Here is a 19,734-nt window from a genome sequence, read left to right on the forward strand (position 1 = left end):
AGCTTTTCTGCCTCGGCAGGACTCTGATTTAACTGACAAGCCTGCTGTGCCACCTGAAGGGGTGCAGACGCCCAGCCCCGGAGCTCACTGGCGCTTGTGTCGGTGTGGGCTGCTGAGCCTACAGGTGCTCCCGGGAGCCGCGCGTTTCCCTCGCTGGTGGCTCAGCGTGGCCCTGCTGTCCACCCCTGGACAGGGCTGTACCTCTGTGGGGAGAGGGAAGCGATGTTGGGCTCTTAGTTAGTTGACGCTGGAATAATGCAGGTGCTGTTCTTCAGGCAGACCTGGGGCTTGCGAAATCTTGCACAATGTTCGTTGTAGGTCTGAAATTTCTTCCTGGATTTCATACGTTCTGACCTTGTCCTTTCTCCTCCCCGCAGGTATTGGACAGCTTGTTAGCTCAGTACGGCTCTGTCGAAAGTTGTGAACAAGGTACGTTCGTTTCGAGCTTCATCTGATTTGAACGCGCTCCGCAGCGCAGAGGAGGGCCCTCTCCAATGGTGTATCTTTTTCCCCGCAGTGAACACCGAGACGGAGACCGCCGTCGTCAATGTTAAGTACGGAGCCAAGGAGCAGGCCAGACAGTGAGTACATGGAGGGCTTCCTGTCCAAGACCGGCGGGAGGGTCTCTGGCCGGTGGGGTCCTGGAGAGCTCGGCCACGGAACAGCCTTTTTGGGGGGGAGGGGGAAAAAATCGAAGATCCGTCGAGCTCCTTCTTGCTGTGAGCACGAAAACATTTGGTTGGTACGGGGGTGTCTGACTGGTCCAGTTGACAGGTCAGCCCCGATCCCCTGTTTTAAGGGTCAGCAGCAGTGACTTGCAAGTAACATTCCCGTGAAGGCAGATCTGCTCCTGGAGGGCTGGAAGTTATTTTGTTCCATGTGATCTTTAGATTAGTGAATTGCACACACCTCCTGTTTAATTGATATTTAAGTTGTTCCAGGCCTTTAGAAATCTGATTTTTGAAGGCTGGTCTGTAAAATGTGCTGGAGTGGGGCTGTTCAGGACCTGAGATGGAGACCTCTCTGGGTTCACACATTAATTTTGTTGGAGAATGTTGCATACTGTTGCCCAGAGCTTGGCGAGACAGTTTTGTTCCAATAGAAAGTTGGATGAATGTATATCGTTATTGGCGTTTTAATTACTGACACTGATACTGTGGGTATGGTGACTGATAAATTCTAAACTTAATTTCCGAATTGAGTTTTGTAATGATCCGAGTACGGGAAGTTTTCCCCAGTGATCACTGCTTTATCTTAGCAGTTCTGCAGCTGAAAGTGTGGTAACGGTTTATTCCCACCCTGCGGAGTTGTCCAGCTTTTGTTTGGCTTCTTCGCAAACCTGGAAGCATCTCCTGCATCTGTGCTTGCAAACTGAATGTCATCAATGTTCTGTTCATAATCCTGGTTTGGCAAAGTTGCGAAAGTTTTGTCTCCTCTTTAGAAAGATACCACCCTGCATCCCCCTCACCTTTACTGGAGAGTAAAATTTTAAAGTGGTTAATGTCCAGGATTCTGGAAAATCAGATTTGTCCGCATTTTTGCTATTAGATTTTTTTTTACCTTGAGGTTTTCCTTCAAATTGAATATGGCTTGTAGATTTATTACTCTGCCAGAAAGTGCTGTTGAAAAGACTCGCCACCAGCTCAGCATGTGGACTCTTCACCACTTCTTCCTGAGAGAGACTGTGCTGCGTCTTCCATCACTCGGTCATTACCGCTACAGAGTCGCTTGATTTGAAACTATTTTGAGAGCTACTGTGGCACTGATGTTCCTGAAAGAGCAGGATGTCATGCGTCGGTAATGGACAGTGTTTGGAATTCCAGCGTGTGTGGATTTATATTTGTCCGATTTAAGTCCCTCTAGATGAAGATGGTTGATTTGACTTCGAATCAGATGGGTTTTCCAGGCACCTGGCTTAGCAGGGCCACTTGTGTCCTCAGGAATCATTGCAAGAAAATCCTCTATTTGACGTCACTTGGCTGTGTTCTTAGAATTCCATATTTCAAAGCTTCATTTCTGCTACAGGAACAGGATTTCGTTTCCTGATGTGGGGAAATGTTTTTAGATCCCCTGTTTCATGTCGGGGTTCCCTTTGCTTCAGTCAAGATTCATTCCGGAGTCTTCAGAGGTCTAGGAAGTCACCACAAATGAACAACTGTGTTATATGACCAGAAACGGGCGAGGTGCACGCTTGGGCATGGTCATCCTAAAAACATGGTGGCAATGGCGTGTTAGATAGTTGATTTTTGCAACAGCTTCTGCCCTGAGCATCCTTGAAAGGAGACCGTAGCCGGGTAGAGAGCTGCTATTAATTCACAGGCAGGAAGGAAAGACATTAAATAGAGATATGAGGTAAGATGCATAAAATAAACGTGCACATTCCCCATGGCAGTATGATGACTTGCAAACTCTGGCTGCAGACGCTTGCACGTTGAGTATTCAAGGGTGCGTATCCATTACATCGTGGGGATTAAAAGAACTTGAGCACAGTGTTTGAGCACGGTCGTCGGGCTCGTGCTTCAGGTGAAGAGGCTGTGGAACTGCGAGAGTTCACTGGCGAGTTAGTGGTTCAGCAAGTGCCTGGAAAGCATTGATCTGGACAGTGTGCCCGTTGCGTCTGAGCTGACGGGGTGGACGTGGCTGTTGCACTCTGGGCCAGCAGGTGAAGACACACAGGTGATCTGTGGAGTCTTACTGCTGCTGGGTGGCAATGACGGGCTCAGCCGCAAGCTCAGTCCACACCTCCAGCCACTGAGACGACCTTCCCAGGCCGCCCGCGGGTCGGAGCCGATGGCGTGCTGCGTGTGCGGTCGTGTTCCCAGGATCTCCGTTAGTGCTTCTTCACAAAGGGGGGGTAGGACACTATCAAGAGGATTTCGGCTACTCTTTGCACAATGTCATCCGTTAAAACCAAAATTATTTACATTTTCAAGATATGGAATTTGGTGGTTAAATTGGCACCAGGAAGATATTTGTGGATGTAGCACAGCAGCTTGTCATACAATGAAGCAACTGCTGCCTCCCAGTGTCCAGAAAGCTCACTGCAGCCATGTGTGAGCTGTTGTGCAATTTGGAACACAATTTAGTTGTTTGGGTGCCACTATTATAGTTCATTTTTGAAACCTAAACTTTCTAATTTCATTGTACACAGTCACTTGTGTAAAAAAAACAATTTTTCTGCCTCAATGGTTTTGCACTCCAGTTCAGGCTTTTATGAGAAGTTCCCTCAGCAGCAGTGTTAAATACAAGCATGATAAGCAGCGTTTGGGTTTTTCACAGTTGCAGAAGAGGAGTGGTAAAGTTTCTTTGCAGTTTTGTTCCCCGTGTGCGTGCACACGCGCATGCCTTACACACACCCTAGAGGACTGCATTATTAGTGTTGTAAGGGGGGGGTGTGGGTAGGGAGAGAGATCTGTACACAAGATGTCTGGGTTTAAAATGTGCATCTTCACAGTCATGAAGGAGGTGCTGCTGGAGCTCCGAGCGGCCGAGGTCCATCCAGGTAGAGCTCAGCGAGACTGATCACCCAGTGAGTGGCTCTAGTCAGTCCTGGGTCCACTGCCCAGGTGTTCTTGAGCTGGGGACTAGCTGGCACTTCTCATACAGGTGCAGACCTCCACTCCTGAGGGTCCCCTGTCCAAATTGATGCCAGTTCATTTTAAGTGCTTGAATGTTGATCTTTCCTATTAATTAAACTTCCATTTTTTTCTAAACATCTGTCTGATCGTTGAACAGTCATAGCTTTGGCTATGCTCGTGTAGGCTGCTGCTGTTTTACATACTGACTCGGTTTCTCTCTCCTGCTGCGCTCAGAGCCATTGAGAAGCTGAACGGCTACCAGCTGGAGAACTATGCTCTGAAGGTGACGTACATCCCCGATGAGATGGCCACACAGCAGCCTCCTCAATCACACCCCCTGGCCGGGCGGCGCGGGTTCGGAACCAGGGGTCCACCCCGCCAGGCCTCCCCCGGGGCAGGTACCCGCCCCAGGCAGTCCGACGTGCCCCTGCGGATGCTGGTGCCCACGCAGTTTGTAGGTGCTATAATAGGCAAAGAGGGAGCCACGATCAGGAACGTTACAAAACAGACACAGTCCAAGTAAGTCCGGGACCTTTCCCAGTCATATTCCTGGAGTTTTTTTTTTTTAGCATCCTACATCCGTTTAACTGGTCTGTCTTGAGAAGATCTATAAATATATCTTGACTCTTGGAGTTCTCATCTAAAAAAACTAGCCCTGTATATATTAGCTTGGGGTGATGCCCCTGTCCAGTGCAGCGTAAATATCTTCTAAGGCTTGTATTGACTTACATTCAGTCAAAGGAACGATCATGGAAGGTCAAATAAATTGTCAGTAAGTCTAGCACAGGCTGGAAGAGCAAAGCAACAAGTGCACTGGGACAAAATGTACACGGGAGGAGCTCAATCTCTGTACAGTGTTTGGACACAAAGTGGAGACTGATGGTTGCTAATGGGCAAGATGGCTAAGAGCAGTAAGCCCATGGTGAGCTTGAGAGGGAGAACATGCGAGCAACAGGGTGCGAGATGGTGATTGGAGTTGGGAGATCACCCGTGCCTTGTCCATGTTTCTCCTGACAACGAGCGGGGCTGTAGCTCATGTCCGTGAGGCTGCTTTTCCTTGTGTCCCAGGATTGACATTCACCGGAAAGAGAACGCGGGAGCCGCGGAGAAGCCCATCACCATTCACTCCACGCCAGAAGGCTGTTCGGCTGCTTGCAAGACCATCATGGAGATCATGCAGAAAGAAGCTCAGGACACCAAATTGTAAGATCATCACTATCTGTAAAGATTGTGCTTCTGTTTCTCCTACTCTCTCCTGCCTTCCCAGCTTTGTCCAACAGTATGGGTTTCAAAGTTCAAGACTCGACATGGCATAACTGAAGCAATTTAGTTTTCTGCAAATTTGACCACCTCATCTTTGTACTTGACTTCTTGCTGCATAAGTGTCCAATGTTTTTTTTTTATTGTTTCAGTACGGAAGAGATCCCTTTGAAGATACTGGCGCACAACAACTTTGTCGGACGCCTTATAGGGAAGGAAGGAAGGAATCTGAAGAAGATCGAGCAAGACACAGACACGAAGATCACCATCTCTCCGTGCGTGGTCCTTGGTCCCTTCATTTGGCTCATCTCTCCCCTCCCCCCCACCCCAGGTTTGGACAAATGCTAAACCCTGTCTCCTTCTCCAGATTGCAGGACCTGACGCTCTATAATCCAGAAAGAACCATCACCATCAAGGGCACCATTGAGGCCTGTGCCAAAGCTGAAGAAGAAGTCATGAAAAAAATCCGAGAATCTTATGAAAATGATGTCGCCGCCATGAATGTAAGTGTGATGAGCAGTTCAGTTGTGTCCATCATCATCGCTGCTGCTGAGGGCTTTCTTGCTGTGAAAAAACACACGTACCTTAGCTGTCTTGTGCCAAAAGCAGTAGCACTTTCGCAAACAGAGGAAATTACCTCTCCCACTGTCCTGCAGTGTTCAACAACTTGCAGTGAGACACAAAAGCGCAAAATATCAATAACCATTAAGGTCTCTTGAGTCTTAAACATGCGGTTATCTCAGTTTATAAAAGCAGGAGTCTACACACTTATGAGTTTGGTTATTACAAGTTACCATTTTTGCCTCTAGAAGCGGCTGTTGCTGTTCAGTTCCAAGCTGAGAGCTGTGTGCACACACTCTGGAACCAGCCCTCGTTAGTGCTGCTGGTCAGTTATGCTTTCAGTTTTGTCCTGTTGTGCCTCAGCGCTGCCTTTGATAGTCACACCACTCACACAGCTAAAAATACGATGAGCTGAAGAGCAACAGCCCCAGAGACAAAAATGGTAACTTATAATGACTGAACTCAAAGTGTTTAGGCTCTTGCTACAATGTTTAGTTGTTCAAAAACTCATGCAGCAAATTTTTGTATTTCTGCATTTTTTGGTGGTTTTAAATCTAACAAATCGGTTACTGCTCTCTCCTCATCCAATTTTGCGACACCTGGTGTCCTGCAGGTCTCTGTTCTCGGTCCCATTCTTTTTAATATCTCTCCGTTCTCTCTGGGCGTCGCTGTTCGTGTCTTTGCCAGTGACATCGCAGTTGGTTCACATGAACCTGGACATGAATCAAGTCTCGCTACAGTATTTAGATGGATACATCAGAGTTTTGCATTTCTGTTCATTGTTTTTCTTTATCCACTCTACTGGACTGATGCCAGGGCCAAGTACTCAGGACAAAAACCCCTCTGAACTCAGCCTTGCACTTAAAGCGCATGACGGTCACAATATAGTGAAGGTCTTATTCCTTTGAAATGTTCTTTAAAAGGTTTTCTATCCTCCTACATCTCTGCCAGTCTGATGCAGAACCGCCTGGGCATGTCTTCATGTTTTCCTAGCTTGATGTATGACAAAGCAGTGCTTGCTGGTATGTTCAAATAGCTGAAGCTGCGGTATGTTCTGAACTCGGCTGCTCGGATCTTAAGTAACGTGGGGGTTCATACATCGGTTATAGCTTCCTTGCACTGGCTCCCTGTCGATTTTTTCAGGAACTTTTTAAGGGGTTTGAATGGTCTGGCTCCCAGCTGCATCAGGGGGCTGTTAAGTCCTTTCGCACCGACAGGTGGTTTGTGCTCTTCACACTACAGCCTTCGTCTAGCTCCCGGTATGAGGCTCTGGGCGCTGTGAGCTGTGTGTGTGTGCTCTCCCCTACCCTTCCGTTTACCTGCTGATGCGCCTCTCTCCTTCCTCGCAGCTGCAGTCGAACCTGATCCCGGGGCTGAATCTCAATGCCCTGGGCCTGTTCCCTCCCTCCAACCCCGCCATGACTCCGCCGATGATGCCCGGCCCCCCTGCCGCTGGCGCCGCTGCTTATCCCATCTCGGTGAGTGCGGTCCTGCCAGGCCCCCGTCCTCCTGGGGTTTCGGGGTCTCGAGACGCGCACCGCATCGCGGTCGGGCACCTCCGAGCCGGCGCCCACCCTTGCATGAATCTCTCTACAGGTATTTTCTTCTACGCAAGTCGGCTTTAGATTCCCATTCTGTGACCTTCTCCATTTCACTTGATGGGTGGATTCTGGCAGAAGTAGGAGAGTAAATATCCCACTTCTGGTGACACGAGAGAGCCTGTCCACCACGCCCCAAACAGCACATTCCCTCCCACAGCTGCTAGTGGATTTAAAAGTTCCCCTTTGTTATAAGATCCAGTCTTTGCCATTTTAAAAAAGAGCCACAGCTGGCAGTTAACAGGGGAGACAGCTGCTTCAAAACCGGTTGTTTTGAGACAAGGATTTTGGAAAAGGCGAGACTCCTTGAGTTGGTAGAAGCTGAGAACTGTTTCCCTGAAGCACATCCAAAGCGAACCTGTCTTAGCTGGTGTGTGAGCAGCACAGAGAATCGCCACTCTCAGTACGGCAGAGATCCTCCTTTATTCGCCCCCTGCTGTCCGCGAGTGAGGAGGAAGGACAGGAGAGCAACTGCAGGCTCAGCAGGGCTCCTCGTCCTTGTGCGCCCAACAGGTGTGTGCTGGCGAGGGGGCAGCAAGAACACAGCAGCAGCACAGTCCTCTAGGGAGAGAGAGAGGAATCTCCTCCAGTTATACTGGAGGAGAGAAATAATGATGAATGAAAGTTTTAAAGCTCTAATTACAATAAATATCAAATTCACATACACTTAAAATAGGCAGTGCAGTTAATTAGACAATTCTTTGAAATTGCTACCCTGCACTGTACTTGGGCGCTTCCATGACGAGATTGAAATACAGGTTCCTTGTGATTTTCAGTGAAGAGGTGCAAGGTAACATGCAGTCGTTCCCTTGCCTGCGCCACAGCAGAAACAGTGTGAAACTGTGTGAAATGGAGCCCCAGGGGAGACGCGTTGTTGTCTCTGTTATTCATCTGCAGATGATCTTGCCACACAACCCTGCTCTCTGCATCTCGCACACTCTGCTGACCTGCAAAGTCTTACTCCAGGACTGAGGCGAGGATAATTGTTACTGAATATTTGGAATTCTATAAATAAGCCACTTTTGTTTCTAGAAAATATGTTCTATAAACTAGTTGGATTTTTGCGTTTAAGGGCAGAAAGCAGATAAATGTACATGCATTCCCATCAATATCGCATCAAGAGCAACTTGATACTGAGGAGATTTGTCATTCAGGTGCATATTTCTCATTTTGCTGTGAATTTGGAGTGCATGCATGGTATGAGATTCTGGTTTCCTGTGTGGACATGAACATTATAGAACAGTTGGGTCACTTCTAGACCATGGGCATGCTTTACATGTCTGCCTTACTAAAGGTTGTTCGATTTCAATTTCTTTGGTTTAAATCATGAAAATACAGAGGCATTAAAATGCAGAAAGATTGGTCTGGGCATTTTGTTGCATTTTTAATGGCTTTCCTTGTATGTGAGCTGTGTTACCAGCTTGTAGCCTGATGTGGTCAGATCTCGGGTGCTTAGCAAGGCTGGGCCCGGTCAGTCCTGGGATGGGAGATCTCCAGGAAAACCAGGTTGCTACTGCAAGTAGTTTTGGAGGACCAGTAGGTGGCGCTCTTGTCTGTGGACCAGATTTTCCAAACAATGCGGTATGGTGCCTTGTGCTTTTGCAGGTCCTATCCTTTGGATGATGCACTAAGCTGAGCTCTTGATTTACCAATAATGGCAGAGTAACTGTTGGAGTGTTACCCCCTTGTGTCCTTTCTAAACTCCTCTCCGGGTTTGAGCAGCCTGGCATCCTAAAAGATCCCCTTTTTTTTCCAATTAGTGAAGAAGTTTTCAGGAGCAAAATGGCTGCTGTGTCACCGAAGTGGGGCTGTACTTCAGTGGGGGCTGAAATGGATCCCTTCTTTATTCTATAGTGCTTGGTTGTGGAATGTGTTCATCAGTATTGTAAAATAGTCCATTTTAAGTGAATTACAGACTGCATGTTTGTGAGTCTGGGTTATTTTCAATTGCGTGATTCGAGTGGGCACATGAGCAAGGGGTTGGTCACAAAGGCAGTGTGCTTGAAGGATTCTTTATAACTGAGCTGTGTGAACTGAAGTTCATGCATAACTGACCCACAATCGAGGTTCAGTTCTGTTTGTGTAGTTCTGATTTCTGTTTAACCTGTGGTGTGTCGGTTCCGTTGCCTTGTGCTTTAGCTTTGGGCCCTTATAAAACTGTCGTTCACTTCTCTCCTGTGTGCTGTAGAGCTTCCCATCTGTGAGTGATGCCCCCTTTTGGGCATCAGTGGTTGGAGCAGGAGGCCAGCAGTTCTCTGTGAGTGAGTTGCTCCCTGGGGCTGCCGTGCACGGCTTCTGTAGTCTGAATGACTGAAGGGTGAGAGCTGGTGCAGCAGGAAACGGCTCGTCTCTTAAACTACACTTACTGCAGCTTGTCCTAAAGAGAAGCTCGTTATCTTTAGGGCCAGAAGATGTAAAGGGACAGTGTTATCAAATAGAGATTCTTGCACAGCCTTAACTGGATTGGGCAAGGTATCATTTACTTTGTTACGCTGGTGGGAAAAACATCAGATATTTACTGGAAGATCACTTTTAAATTGGGGAATTCAGGTTCACGGTGACCTAAACATCTACATCTGTCTGTTAGAGATGCATCTTGGAAAGCTTTTTAAAAAATTGCACCTCTGTTGGTCTTGACCTGGTGTGCCTAGCTTGTCCACAGAACAAGGTGCCGTTTTCACATTACTGGCGATTTGGATTTCTGCATCGGTATAGGAACAGTCACCAGCGCTTCAGTATTGCCTTCCGAGTGTAATGCACGAGTTAAAAAGGGCTAAATACTATTAAAGTGTACGTTTTTTTATTTGATTTTCCAATTAAGGAATTGGACACTTAATCTTCAAAGTTCCCTGCATCGCTTCTTTAATTTGAAGCTATAAACTTCTGTCAAGGTGTGGCTGGCAACGCCGGTCCGCAGGCCAGCGAGAAGGCAGGCGCCTGGCCTGCGCTCTTTATCCAGCTGCAGCGTGGGGCCGCTTCCGACATCATCCCGCAGAGGAGCTCGTGGGCGCGATGACCCGGCAGCTTTGGCTGAAAGAGAGGCTCGAGATGGAACACGCGGGGTCTCCGAGACTCGGACCCTCGGGGGGGGGAGTCCACCGCCAGCCGCGGCTCCTCCTCGCCAGCAGGGCGCCCCGGCCCGAGTCGGAAACGTCCTGTGCAGTGGGCGAGAAAGGGACTGGGGGAGTGGGGTGGGGAGAAATTGTGTCCTTTGTGTGGCTTTATCAGCTCAGGCGCTGCCCGTTCTCGCTGTGGCTGCTTGTGTTGGGTGCCTTCTCTCCCCCTGCTCTGCGAGAAGGTGTGGTGCCTGCTTCTCCTTCGCTCGAGACTGCCTGGTCTCTGGTTTGCTTCGGGAAGGGAGCCAAGAACCTGGCCTTTACATAATCTTATGCAATTGGGCTCATTGGCAGACAAAAGCTGGCTGTCTACCATCTCCAAACAGCCACACAAGTGGAGTTATGCAACTTTAAAAGTGGAAGATGTGTTATGTAATGTGTATTCTTCTTGCGGTTTTCTTTTTCCAATTAATGACGCTGCTTTTTGTTTTCTTGGCGTGGGAGCAGATGGCACCAGTCCACTCACTTAGATGTGGGGTACAGAAATATTTAACGATGGGGCTTGGCTGGTGGGGGAGGGGGGGCGCTGGCACGTCGTGTGTGTAATTTGATCGGCGGGCCTTGATGCTAGACGCCGCGCCGGTGCCACAGCTCTTCGTGGCAGGGAGGGCGGCACACGGCGGGGCGCCTCTGCACTCACACACGGCCCGCTGGGCCGGGGCTGGCGGCCCCCTGAGCTAGACGAGCCCGCGCGTGCCACCTCGGCTCTGGGGTGGAGGGCTGTGAGCCCCGGCGCTGACCGAGGGCGTGAAGCCCCGAGGGTCCCGGCTCCGTGCTCTCGGAGTGGGAAAATCCCCTTCTCCTCCCTTCCCCTCGGCCACGCAGCCCCTTCGGGCTTCGACTCTTCCGACAGGCGGCTGCACGGCTCGGAAAATGATTACTATATTAATGCGGATTTTTGTTTCGTCTGTCATTCTGACGGGCGTGTAAGTAGAGAAAAAAACGGCCTCGGAAAAGATTTAGGAAATTCCTGTGTTTTGCACCCCCCCCAAACTTTGAACTTTGCAAAGGATTCTGGATTCTGTCAGTCTTGATATTAACGTGCCTTTCCATTTCCACAGATTAAGATCACTTTATTGGCCATGCACAATTTCTTGCCTTAGGAATTTCTCTTTTCGCAGACCCCAGCTTGCTCTCCGTGAGAGAGACAGACGGGGAGAGAAGCTGGGGGTCAGAGCGCAGGGGCAGCCGTCTATACGGTGTCCCTGGAGCAGTTGGGGTTCAGGGCCTTGCTCAGGGGCCCAACGGAGTAGGGTTCCTCTGCCGGCCGCAGGATAAGAACCGGCAACCTTCCAGCCCCAGGATTCAAGGTGGTGGTGGTGTCTGGTGTTCCAGCTCTTTTACCTCTTTCTCTCTCTCTCTCTCAGCAGCAGCCGGAGTCAGAGACGGTACATTTGTTCATACCTGCGCTGGCAGTTGGAGCCATTATTGGTAAACAGGGGCAGCACATCAAGCAGCTGTCCCGCTTCGCAGGAGCGTCGATCAAGGTATGACGTGCTCTACCCCTCCAGCTGGGGCATGTCTCGCCCTGCGAAGCTTGGTCTTTCCTCTGAGCCAGCCTGCAGATGTCTACCCTGTTAGATGTGCTTCTTCCCCCAGTGGTTTAACCAGTAACTTCTCCCGAGTTGCACTTCTCCTGTTCCATAAGGAGACCTTGTGTAGTCATGAGCGGCAGAAGGCAGGCAGGGTCTGCTTGTTAAATACATCTATGTGCTACTTCAGGTCATGATCATGGCAAACAAAACTGCACTTTTAAAAGCAAGAGATTATGGTAAATCATCCGAGCAGATTAGATGTGTGCAGTCTAGGAAATGTCCTATACATACACATTCACCTCTGGATGTTTCGTACCTCCTTAAGTTGTGAAGTGTTTTATTGAACACATCCTCCACGTGCTGTGCTTTTTCTGCCATTACAGTTTAAAATCACAGTGATAGTTTGGAAATGGATTCTGAGCCTGCACATTCAGGAATCAAATGCATCTTTTGTCATGACGAGGAACAGAGTCCCTTCGTCAATTAAATTAATAGAGAGTCAGACGTGGTGATCGAAGCTGCGGTTGACCAGTCTGAACCAACAGATTTTACAGACAATTCTCCTAAGAGAACAGACCAAAACGGCTTCCCCATGCTTGAAGGCTTTGTCAGGCTCATTTGTTTAGAACTCTTTCCAATATCATGGTGAATTATTCTCTATTGAAATAGCATCAGTACTGCACTTGGAACTGTTTGGGGACAGGTCATAAAGTGCACTTGGAAGATGCTGCCTTCTTTATTAAGATGGGTGTTTTCCCTTAACAGAAGGGATAGTGGCACAGATTATCGTGAAAGGTAGCAGTGATGAGGTTCTGTAGGAGATGTTTTTCGGGTTGTAAATGTGAAGTGGAGAACCCGTTACCCTTACAGCTGTTCTGTGTGTCAGATCACCCCAGCAGAAGGGCCTGATGCCAAGCAGAGGATGGTGATCATCACAGGCCCACCAGAGGCCCAGTTCAAGGTGGGTGCTGCCTATAATCATGCACGGAAAGTCTCTGTTCAATGCTGAAGTTGTGTAATGACATTTCAAGAGTTTTTTTTGTAGATCAAGTCAATGATGTAATACTGATGCTTATGATCCCACTACTAACACCAATAACACCGCGTTCGACAGTTAAATGATGTTGCTTTTCCAGGGAGACAACCAACAAATACTACTCTCACAAGAGTACAGCGGTGACTCATGGACTTATAAGTGTATTGTTCCAACACTGTTCCTTCCCAGGCTCAAGGAAGAATATTTGGGAAACTAAAAGAAGAGAACTTTTTTGGACCGAAGGAGGAAGTGAAGCTGGAAACCCATATTAAAGTGCCATCGTACGCTGCAGGCCGGGTCATTGGAAAGGGGGGTAAAACGGTAGGTGTTCAGCCCTGGTGAAACCCAGGTCTTTACCAGGCAATATGAATCAGGTTGGGGTACCTGGGTCTGCAAGACCGATGCTTTTAGTTCCTTTTGAAAGACCAGAGGTGTAGTTAGACCGGGCCAGAGCTGAAATGTTTAGTTTACGAAGACCACGCCTGTCTGGTTTTTGGGGAAACTCCCGAGGGTTGCGGGGTGCTGAGGAGGAGCTGTACGGCACTCGCGGCTGCAACAGCACTGAAGCATTTCTGCTTTGCTAAGAGAACCTCTCCCGCCTCGCAGGTGAACGAGCTGCAGAACCTCACCAGCGCGGAGGTGGTAGTTCCTCGAGACCAGACCCCCGATGAAAACGACCAAGTAATAGTGAAGATAACTGGCCATTTCTACTCAAGCCAGGTATTATTCTCGCTCCCTCTTTCTAGAGAAACGGTACCTTCTTTTGCACGTGCCAGGGCACTATAGCTGCACCCCGAGAGCTTTTCAGGCCTGATCTTGATGGGGATGCTCTTCAGACGGAGACTGCCGGTCTCGGGGTGGCTCCCTGCTCCTGCAAGTCCTGACTTTAGCTGCACTACCGAGACGTGGGCCAGAGGATATCGCCGGGAACGCTGGCTTTCATTGCCAGTGAAACGGACTGTGTTGATCCTTTATTTGCTCTTGGTTCTGACAGGTTGCGCAGCGCAAAATTCAGGAAATTCTGTCCCAGGTAAAACGACAACAGCAGCAAAAGGCCGCACCCAGCGGCGCCCCCCCCCAGCTGAGGCGGAAGTAGGAGGTGCAGGGGCGCCCCCCCGGGCCCTTCGCCAAGACGCCAGACCAAAGAGGAAGGGGGACTGCTGGCGACGGGAAGCGTGGGGAGGTCCTGCCGGCGACAGTGCCAGCACGTCTTCGTGGGAATGTCTTCTTCAGGCTTCGGGGAACTTTGAGAGAGCCAGCTTAGATGACCGGAGACAAAAAGACCCTTTCCCTCCTTTGGTTCTGTGCTCGCCACTTCACATCAGCAGGTTTTGTTTTTCCCTAAATCCCGATTTATGATGTCAAATTCCAGTTCGACGAGGCTTTCTCCCCCGGCCTCTCTGGGAAGCGAGAGGCAGGGCTCTCCTGGTTCCATCTGGTGTGCGGGAGGGGCGGGGCGGACTCGTGGTTTCGAAGGGGGGGGGCCTGGGGAGCAGGAAGGCATGTCGTCCCAGTGCTGATCGAGGCATTTTAGAAATTCGGATGCATTTTATGAGAAAAAGAAGAAAAAAACACTGCCAGAATAACCTAAGGGAAGTGTTGAATGGTGTTGGCTAGGAAATAGTTTAATATGCATTTTACTGAACTACCTCAGGCATTTAGTACCTCAGCAAAAATTATATATATAATTTTTTTCCTTTTTTGCTTTCTGGTATTTTGTATACTTTATAAAAGCTGATAGTTCTTGAGCATTTTATTTTTTTAAGAAAAATTAAAATTTGATCAGCTACCATCAGGGTGTCCTTCAGCTCCATTTTACAGATATATGTACATATATATATATAGTGTATATAAAAGTTATATATGTACATATAAAAGATGCATTGGCAGAACGAAAAAGACAGAGCTGTGGTGCTCCTTGCTGTTAGCTGATGGGAGTATTAAATTAAAAAAATTGCCTCAGTTTTCCTGAGGTCTTCAGCGCCACCGTAAGGAATAACAGACATAGAGCAACGATTTTTGCAAGATGCCGAATAATGCCAACATTACTGAAATCAGCAATGCCCTTTATTTCTTGGGATGTTTGGGATTCAGAAATTCAATTGATGGTACATTATTTTGTTTCGGGGGGGTGGGGAGGGAGGGGGGCGCAGGGAGGTGATGAGAAGAGGCTGGAGGGGGGCTCGTTTGTCTCCGTTCACGGTGTTGCGCCCTCGGTGCCTTGGACCGTCGCCGCCTCCTCGTGGCCGAACGAGTTCATTCTGGGGAAACCCGTGCCAGGACGCCCGCGGCCTTCAGCTCGGCTGCTCGGCGACACGTCGCGGTCTGTCAGCAGGCGCGGCGCAGACCGGGTTAGGAGCAGCCTCGCATCACGCGCGTTTCATTTGCTTTTCTTTTTGTTGTTTGCATAATGGGGAAGAAAGATCACACTAACGATGTCGATGCTAAAGGATACGTTTACATATCCAACCGCTGTAAAGGGCCACTGTAAGCAGTACCTTCTGCGCTGGCTACTGCAGGGACAGCAGGGTTTATGCACGGGTGCAAACGGGAGGGTCTGGAACTTCTTTCTTGGAATCGAAACGCAAGGACTTAGGCAAAAGGCTCCATACTGGTTTTTGTTTCAATCGGTAATGTAAATGCAAAACGCGTTTTGTGGTAAAAGCTATTACGCATTCACGCTTCGACAGTAGAACATTTCTCGTCCTACCTCAACTCTCAAATTGTGGCCGTGCACGGGGTGCATAAAGACTGCTGTGTGGCCTTACAAGAGCCATGCTCATACCTCCTAAAAACCTTTGTGATGTTTTTGTGCATGAGGTCAGAAGCATCATGCTGCACTGATTTAAGGGGCACAACTTTGCATAGCTATTTTTTCTCACCGTTTTTGATCTACCTCTTAGTCATATATTAAAATAGAGGCATTTCTGCGTTAGGATAGAGTAATTTCCCAAAGATCATTTTGTAAAGATTTTACTTTTTGGAAAAAAAAATGGTCTGAAGTTTTTGTTTTGCTTGCATTTATTCTTTATCAGTTGATTTAAAACCTCAACGTATGCTGCAGCTTTAGTTTAGTCAAAAACATTTTTTGATCTGGCAGAGTGGCTTTCTCATGTAGTTTTAGACTTTCTTATTGAATTTGGGGGAAGAAAAGTCAATAGATGTTTAATTTAGATTTCTGTTAATGGCTAAGTCAAATGCCTACCTTTTTGTTTCTCAATATAAAATTTCAATTTTTGTTTTTGGAATACAGGTGCTGCATTTATATCTACTGAGTACTTTGATTTAAACCTGTTCTAGCTATTTCTAGGCTTTCTAGTGTGGATTTTTTTCTTCAAATGAGACTTAATTGGAATATTTGGAATTAGTTTGAAAGTAATACTGTAAGATGGGTGTTTATCAGAAAAGCATGGATCATATTTCATCTGTACTGTGCCCCTATGCAGCTCCACCTGTCAAATGCCTCTGAATAAAATAAAGAAATTAGCTCCTGTGATGGATGGGCTGTGCTTTTTTTTTTGTTCTTTAGGACTATGGATGAGACTCGGACACCTGACAATCGGTAGTGTCTTTTGAACGATCTTTCCTTCACTAGTTCTTTACCTAACCAAGGATATGCATTTTAAGATTCACACATTACGCAGGGTTATGATGACCTTTAGATTTGACTGGAGTGTTACAAGTAGAAAAACATTTTCAGAAACCGTTTTAAATCTTTTGCTGAAATGATTCAGGAAATACTAGACCGAGCTCCTTTCGTCCTTGACATCTCTACAAAGGATGTTCAATATTGATTTAATAGCTACCATAAAAACTACCCTGAAATAATGAAGAATGCTTATTTTATCCATGCCCTTTCATCGTACATCATCTCAAGGTGCTTTATAATTAAACAAGTAGAACTGTGACAAACGCCATTCCAAACTGGAGCACACTCCCTGCATCAGAGTACAGTGTGCGGTGTGGGAGTAAGTCTACACACCTTTTCCAAAGTGAACTCATTTTGTGTCCTAACAACCTGAAAGCAAGATGCTTTAATTAAGAATTTATTTCACCTTTATTTAAATACTGTAAATTTTTAAATACCAAGTGAAAACCAAATGCACAGACTTTATGAAATAGATCAGCCTATGGGCTCCATTGCATAATAAAATGTATTCTGGAATAAAGCCTTGTGATTTGGGTGTTTGAATACCAACAGGATTCAGTTTGTGTTTCAGGTCTACAAATATGCAAAAAGGAGTTTTACACATGCATATAAAATATTTCCCCCCTATTCATTGTCTTTTCATAAGCCTGAGCTAATATTGTCTCATACCTACTGATCAAACATTTTATGGTAAGATGGGAACACTAGTGCCACAATGCCATAAAACACCCCAGTACTTATCTCCAGGACTTGAAAGAGGTGTCCACTTTAATAGCAATGCGCACATTACCACCAAATATAAATGACATATAAGGCTACTTTACAATGTTATTCAAACAGAATATTTTTGCCATGATTCTGCAAATCTCCCATTTAGTAGTACAGTGTTGCCTTTAAACAGATCTTTGGTAAATCCAAACACGGCAAAGAGCGCAGTCTCCATCGTGACACAGCCCACACCAGTGAAGAAATGCTGGCTCCTGTCTTGGGGTTGGGGCTACTGCACACGGTGCCCCTTCTCAGCAGCTCAGGGGCTCAGCCCATTCCCGTCACTGCAAGGGTTCATTGCTGAATGCCGCTCCATAGGTGAAATCCTCCGGCAGGGTCTCTGGGGGGATCGCCCCTAACTGCTCGTCGTATGACCTCAGCGTCCACAGCTTCTCCAGCTCGTAAAGCTCCCTCGTCTCGGGCAGCATGAAGTGAACCACGATGTGTCCTAGGCAAGGAAAGAGAAGGAGATCGAGCCAATGATGGATGAGAAACGAGCTCTGAACGCTGCAATTTCAGCCACTGCTGGTTGTTTCCTTGGGGAGTTTATAAATGTTTCGATTTAACTGGCTGTCCTGTGTGATGTTTCATAGATTAATTATGTAAGAAAAATAAAAAAAGATGTTTTTGTTTGATCACAACCGGAAAGTGGGATAATCCCTCTTATTGACTTCCTTGCTGGGAATGTTCCATGCGAGGCATCAGGATTCCAGCCTGCTCCCTGCGTCCTCAACGGGAGTGAGGGGCCCAGAGATGTGCTTCACTATTCTACTGCACCTACTGGGTCGGCAGAGGAGAACAGAAATGCCAGCACCTGTCCGAGCCTCAGAACTCTGAATACACACTCTGTTCTGCCCCAGATTTTAAATCAGACTGAAAGAACCAGCCACATTCTTAAGGGTCAACACAAGAACAGCAATATTAAGAGGAAAAAAAAAGTGTATTTACCAAAATCTATGCACATCCAGTCATCTGCATCCTTGCCTTCAATCTGAATGTGGGGGTCGTCATTACGCTTCACGTGTTTGTACTGCCAAAGAACAAGCGGCCCTGTTCATACGTCACAGAAAATAAAACAGTGCACCTACCAGGGCCTCGTGTCCAAGAGCTAATTGCCAACAGCACATCCTTATGCTTCACACATCTAACCTACTTCATCCCTCCCACCCACTGAAGCGCAGCCCCACACAGAGGATCGGTCTGAAAAAAAGTGGCCAGCCAGGTGGATTAATTACTCAGCTGAAACATTTCTATTCGGGAACTGAATCTGAGCAGTCAGGACCTCACTTTCACCCCCTACAGGATACTGTCCCCGGTCCAGAGGAAGGAGCACCACTTTCTGCATGAACTGAATAGGATCTACAAGACTGGTGCTCAGGACTTACACACCAGGAGTAACACACCTGCGGCACCATTTTCAAACTACTGGGCAGTTCATTTTTGGCCCCCTCTTCTTAAAAAAAAAATGTAAACTGACTTTAAAATGTTCTGGCGCACTATGGCTGCCGTCGCATCATCCAGGTGGATGCTGCACATTGGTGGTGGTGGAGGGGAGTCCCCATTACCTGTAAAGTGCTTTGAGTGGAGTGTCCAGAAAAGCGCTATATAAGTGTAAGCAATTATTATTATTATTATAAAATAAATCTTACCACTTTGATCGCATACAAAGCCATAGCTCGCAGGTGTCTTGTGGAGGATCCGCTTACTACGACAAAATAGTCGGTGTACTTCATCTCCTCCGGCACCCTGATCACACAGATGTCCCCGGCGTTCTCCTGCCGCAGCAGGGCCACCAGGAAGTCGATACTGAAATCGGGACAGAGACCTGTGGGAGAGGGAACCAGGACAGGTGATAGATACTTTACCGACCCCGTGAGGGAAAATTGCAGGACAACAGCAGCTTAGCACAGTCAACACAGCATCATGACCAGGAAACTTAGAAGAACGAGCAAACGTAAAGCTTGGAACGAGTAAAGGTTTATTCCCTGCTGAAGAGAACAATAAGGAACTCGACGTCTCGGCTGTGGAGCCTTCTTCAGGTGTCAGGTGAAACGTGAAAGAAAGAGTCCTTCTGCGCTACTGCTTTATTCCAGAAGGAGGATAATGTGAACGCAGCTAGAAACTTACCAGTCCGCTTCTTTACTTCAAAACCTGCTCTGTCCTCCGCATGGCTGAGCTCCGTCCCGCCAGTGTGGCTGAGACGTCTCGGCAGATCCGCGCACGTCTTCAGGGGGAACCCACCTTCAGCACCGCGGTAAAATCCGCTCCACACCTGCTGGACAGCCGCTACCGCGTTCAGGCCTGTCTGCAGCCCCCGCCCAGCCTGCGTGTGAATGCTGGTTTGAGATAAGATAGGCAGCAGTCTTTTCGTCCAGGTGCTGAGAGCAACACGATTCATTGTTGTTTCGGACTGTTTTGTTTTCCTTCCTGCGAGTCCTCTACTATTAGCGTCACTTCCTGCCGTGGCTCCGCCCCCGGGATCTACGTAACCCGAGAGCCTTAAAGGGCCAGCGCACCCTTTATTCAACTTTAAACTTGACCCCGCCAAATAAGCCTATAAACTTTCGTTATCAATAAAAAAATCAATCGATTTCGAACACCTTCGCATTCTGCCTTGGACGTGCACTGAGCTG

The 19,734-nt window shown here is 47.7% G+C and overlaps 2 protein-coding genes across 4 annotated transcripts in view; one reads left to right on the plus strand and one right to left on the minus strand.

Annotated features, from left to right (window-relative positions):
- The window catches only part of igf2bp3 (insulin-like growth factor 2 mRNA binding protein 3), a 40,664-nt gene extending 26,696 nt beyond the window's left edge, over positions 1-13,968 (plus strand). For 2 of the 3 annotated variants that reach the window (XM_015357968.2, XM_006636046.3), the window contains exons 5-16: positions 378-429; positions 518-581; positions 3,813-4,097; positions 4,647-4,781; positions 4,991-5,113; positions 5,206-5,341; positions 6,749-6,877; positions 11,481-11,600; positions 12,535-12,609; positions 12,874-13,005; positions 13,291-13,404; positions 13,679-13,968. In XM_015357968.2, coding sequence (XP_015213454.1) covers positions 378-429; positions 518-581; positions 3,813-4,097; positions 4,647-4,781; positions 4,991-5,113; positions 5,206-5,341; positions 6,749-6,877; positions 11,481-11,600; positions 12,535-12,609; positions 12,874-13,005; positions 13,291-13,404; positions 13,679-13,780 — 1,467 coding nt within the window. In that variant the 3' untranslated portion in view covers positions 13,781-13,968. The remainder of the gene's footprint in view (positions 1-377; positions 430-517; positions 582-3,812; positions 4,098-4,646; positions 4,782-4,990; positions 5,114-5,205; positions 5,342-6,748; positions 6,878-11,480; positions 11,601-12,534; positions 12,610-12,873; positions 13,006-13,290; positions 13,405-13,678) is intronic. The other variant, XM_015357969.2, reaches the window with a different exon arrangement.
- A 3,112-nt stretch (positions 13,969-17,080) lies between these two features.
- malsu1 (mitochondrial assembly of ribosomal large subunit 1) lies at positions 17,081-19,554 on the minus strand. Its single transcript, XM_006636205.3, has 4 exons — positions 19,229-19,554; positions 18,751-18,926; positions 18,050-18,131; positions 17,081-17,549 (listed from the first exon to the last, which is right to left on the minus strand). Exons 1-4 carry the CDS (start codon positions 19,497-19,499, stop codon positions 17,383-17,385), a joined length of 696 nt encoding a protein of 231 aa, XP_006636268.2. The 5' UTR covers positions 19,500-19,554; the 3' UTR covers positions 17,081-17,382.
- Between the last annotated feature and the right edge of the window lie 180 nt (positions 19,555-19,734).

This window comes from Lepisosteus oculatus, chromosome 10, assembly GCF_040954835.1.
Source record: "Lepisosteus oculatus isolate fLepOcu1 chromosome 10, fLepOcu1.hap2, whole genome shotgun sequence".
Taxonomy (NCBI): domain Eukaryota; kingdom Metazoa; phylum Chordata; class Actinopteri; order Semionotiformes; family Lepisosteidae; genus Lepisosteus; species Lepisosteus oculatus.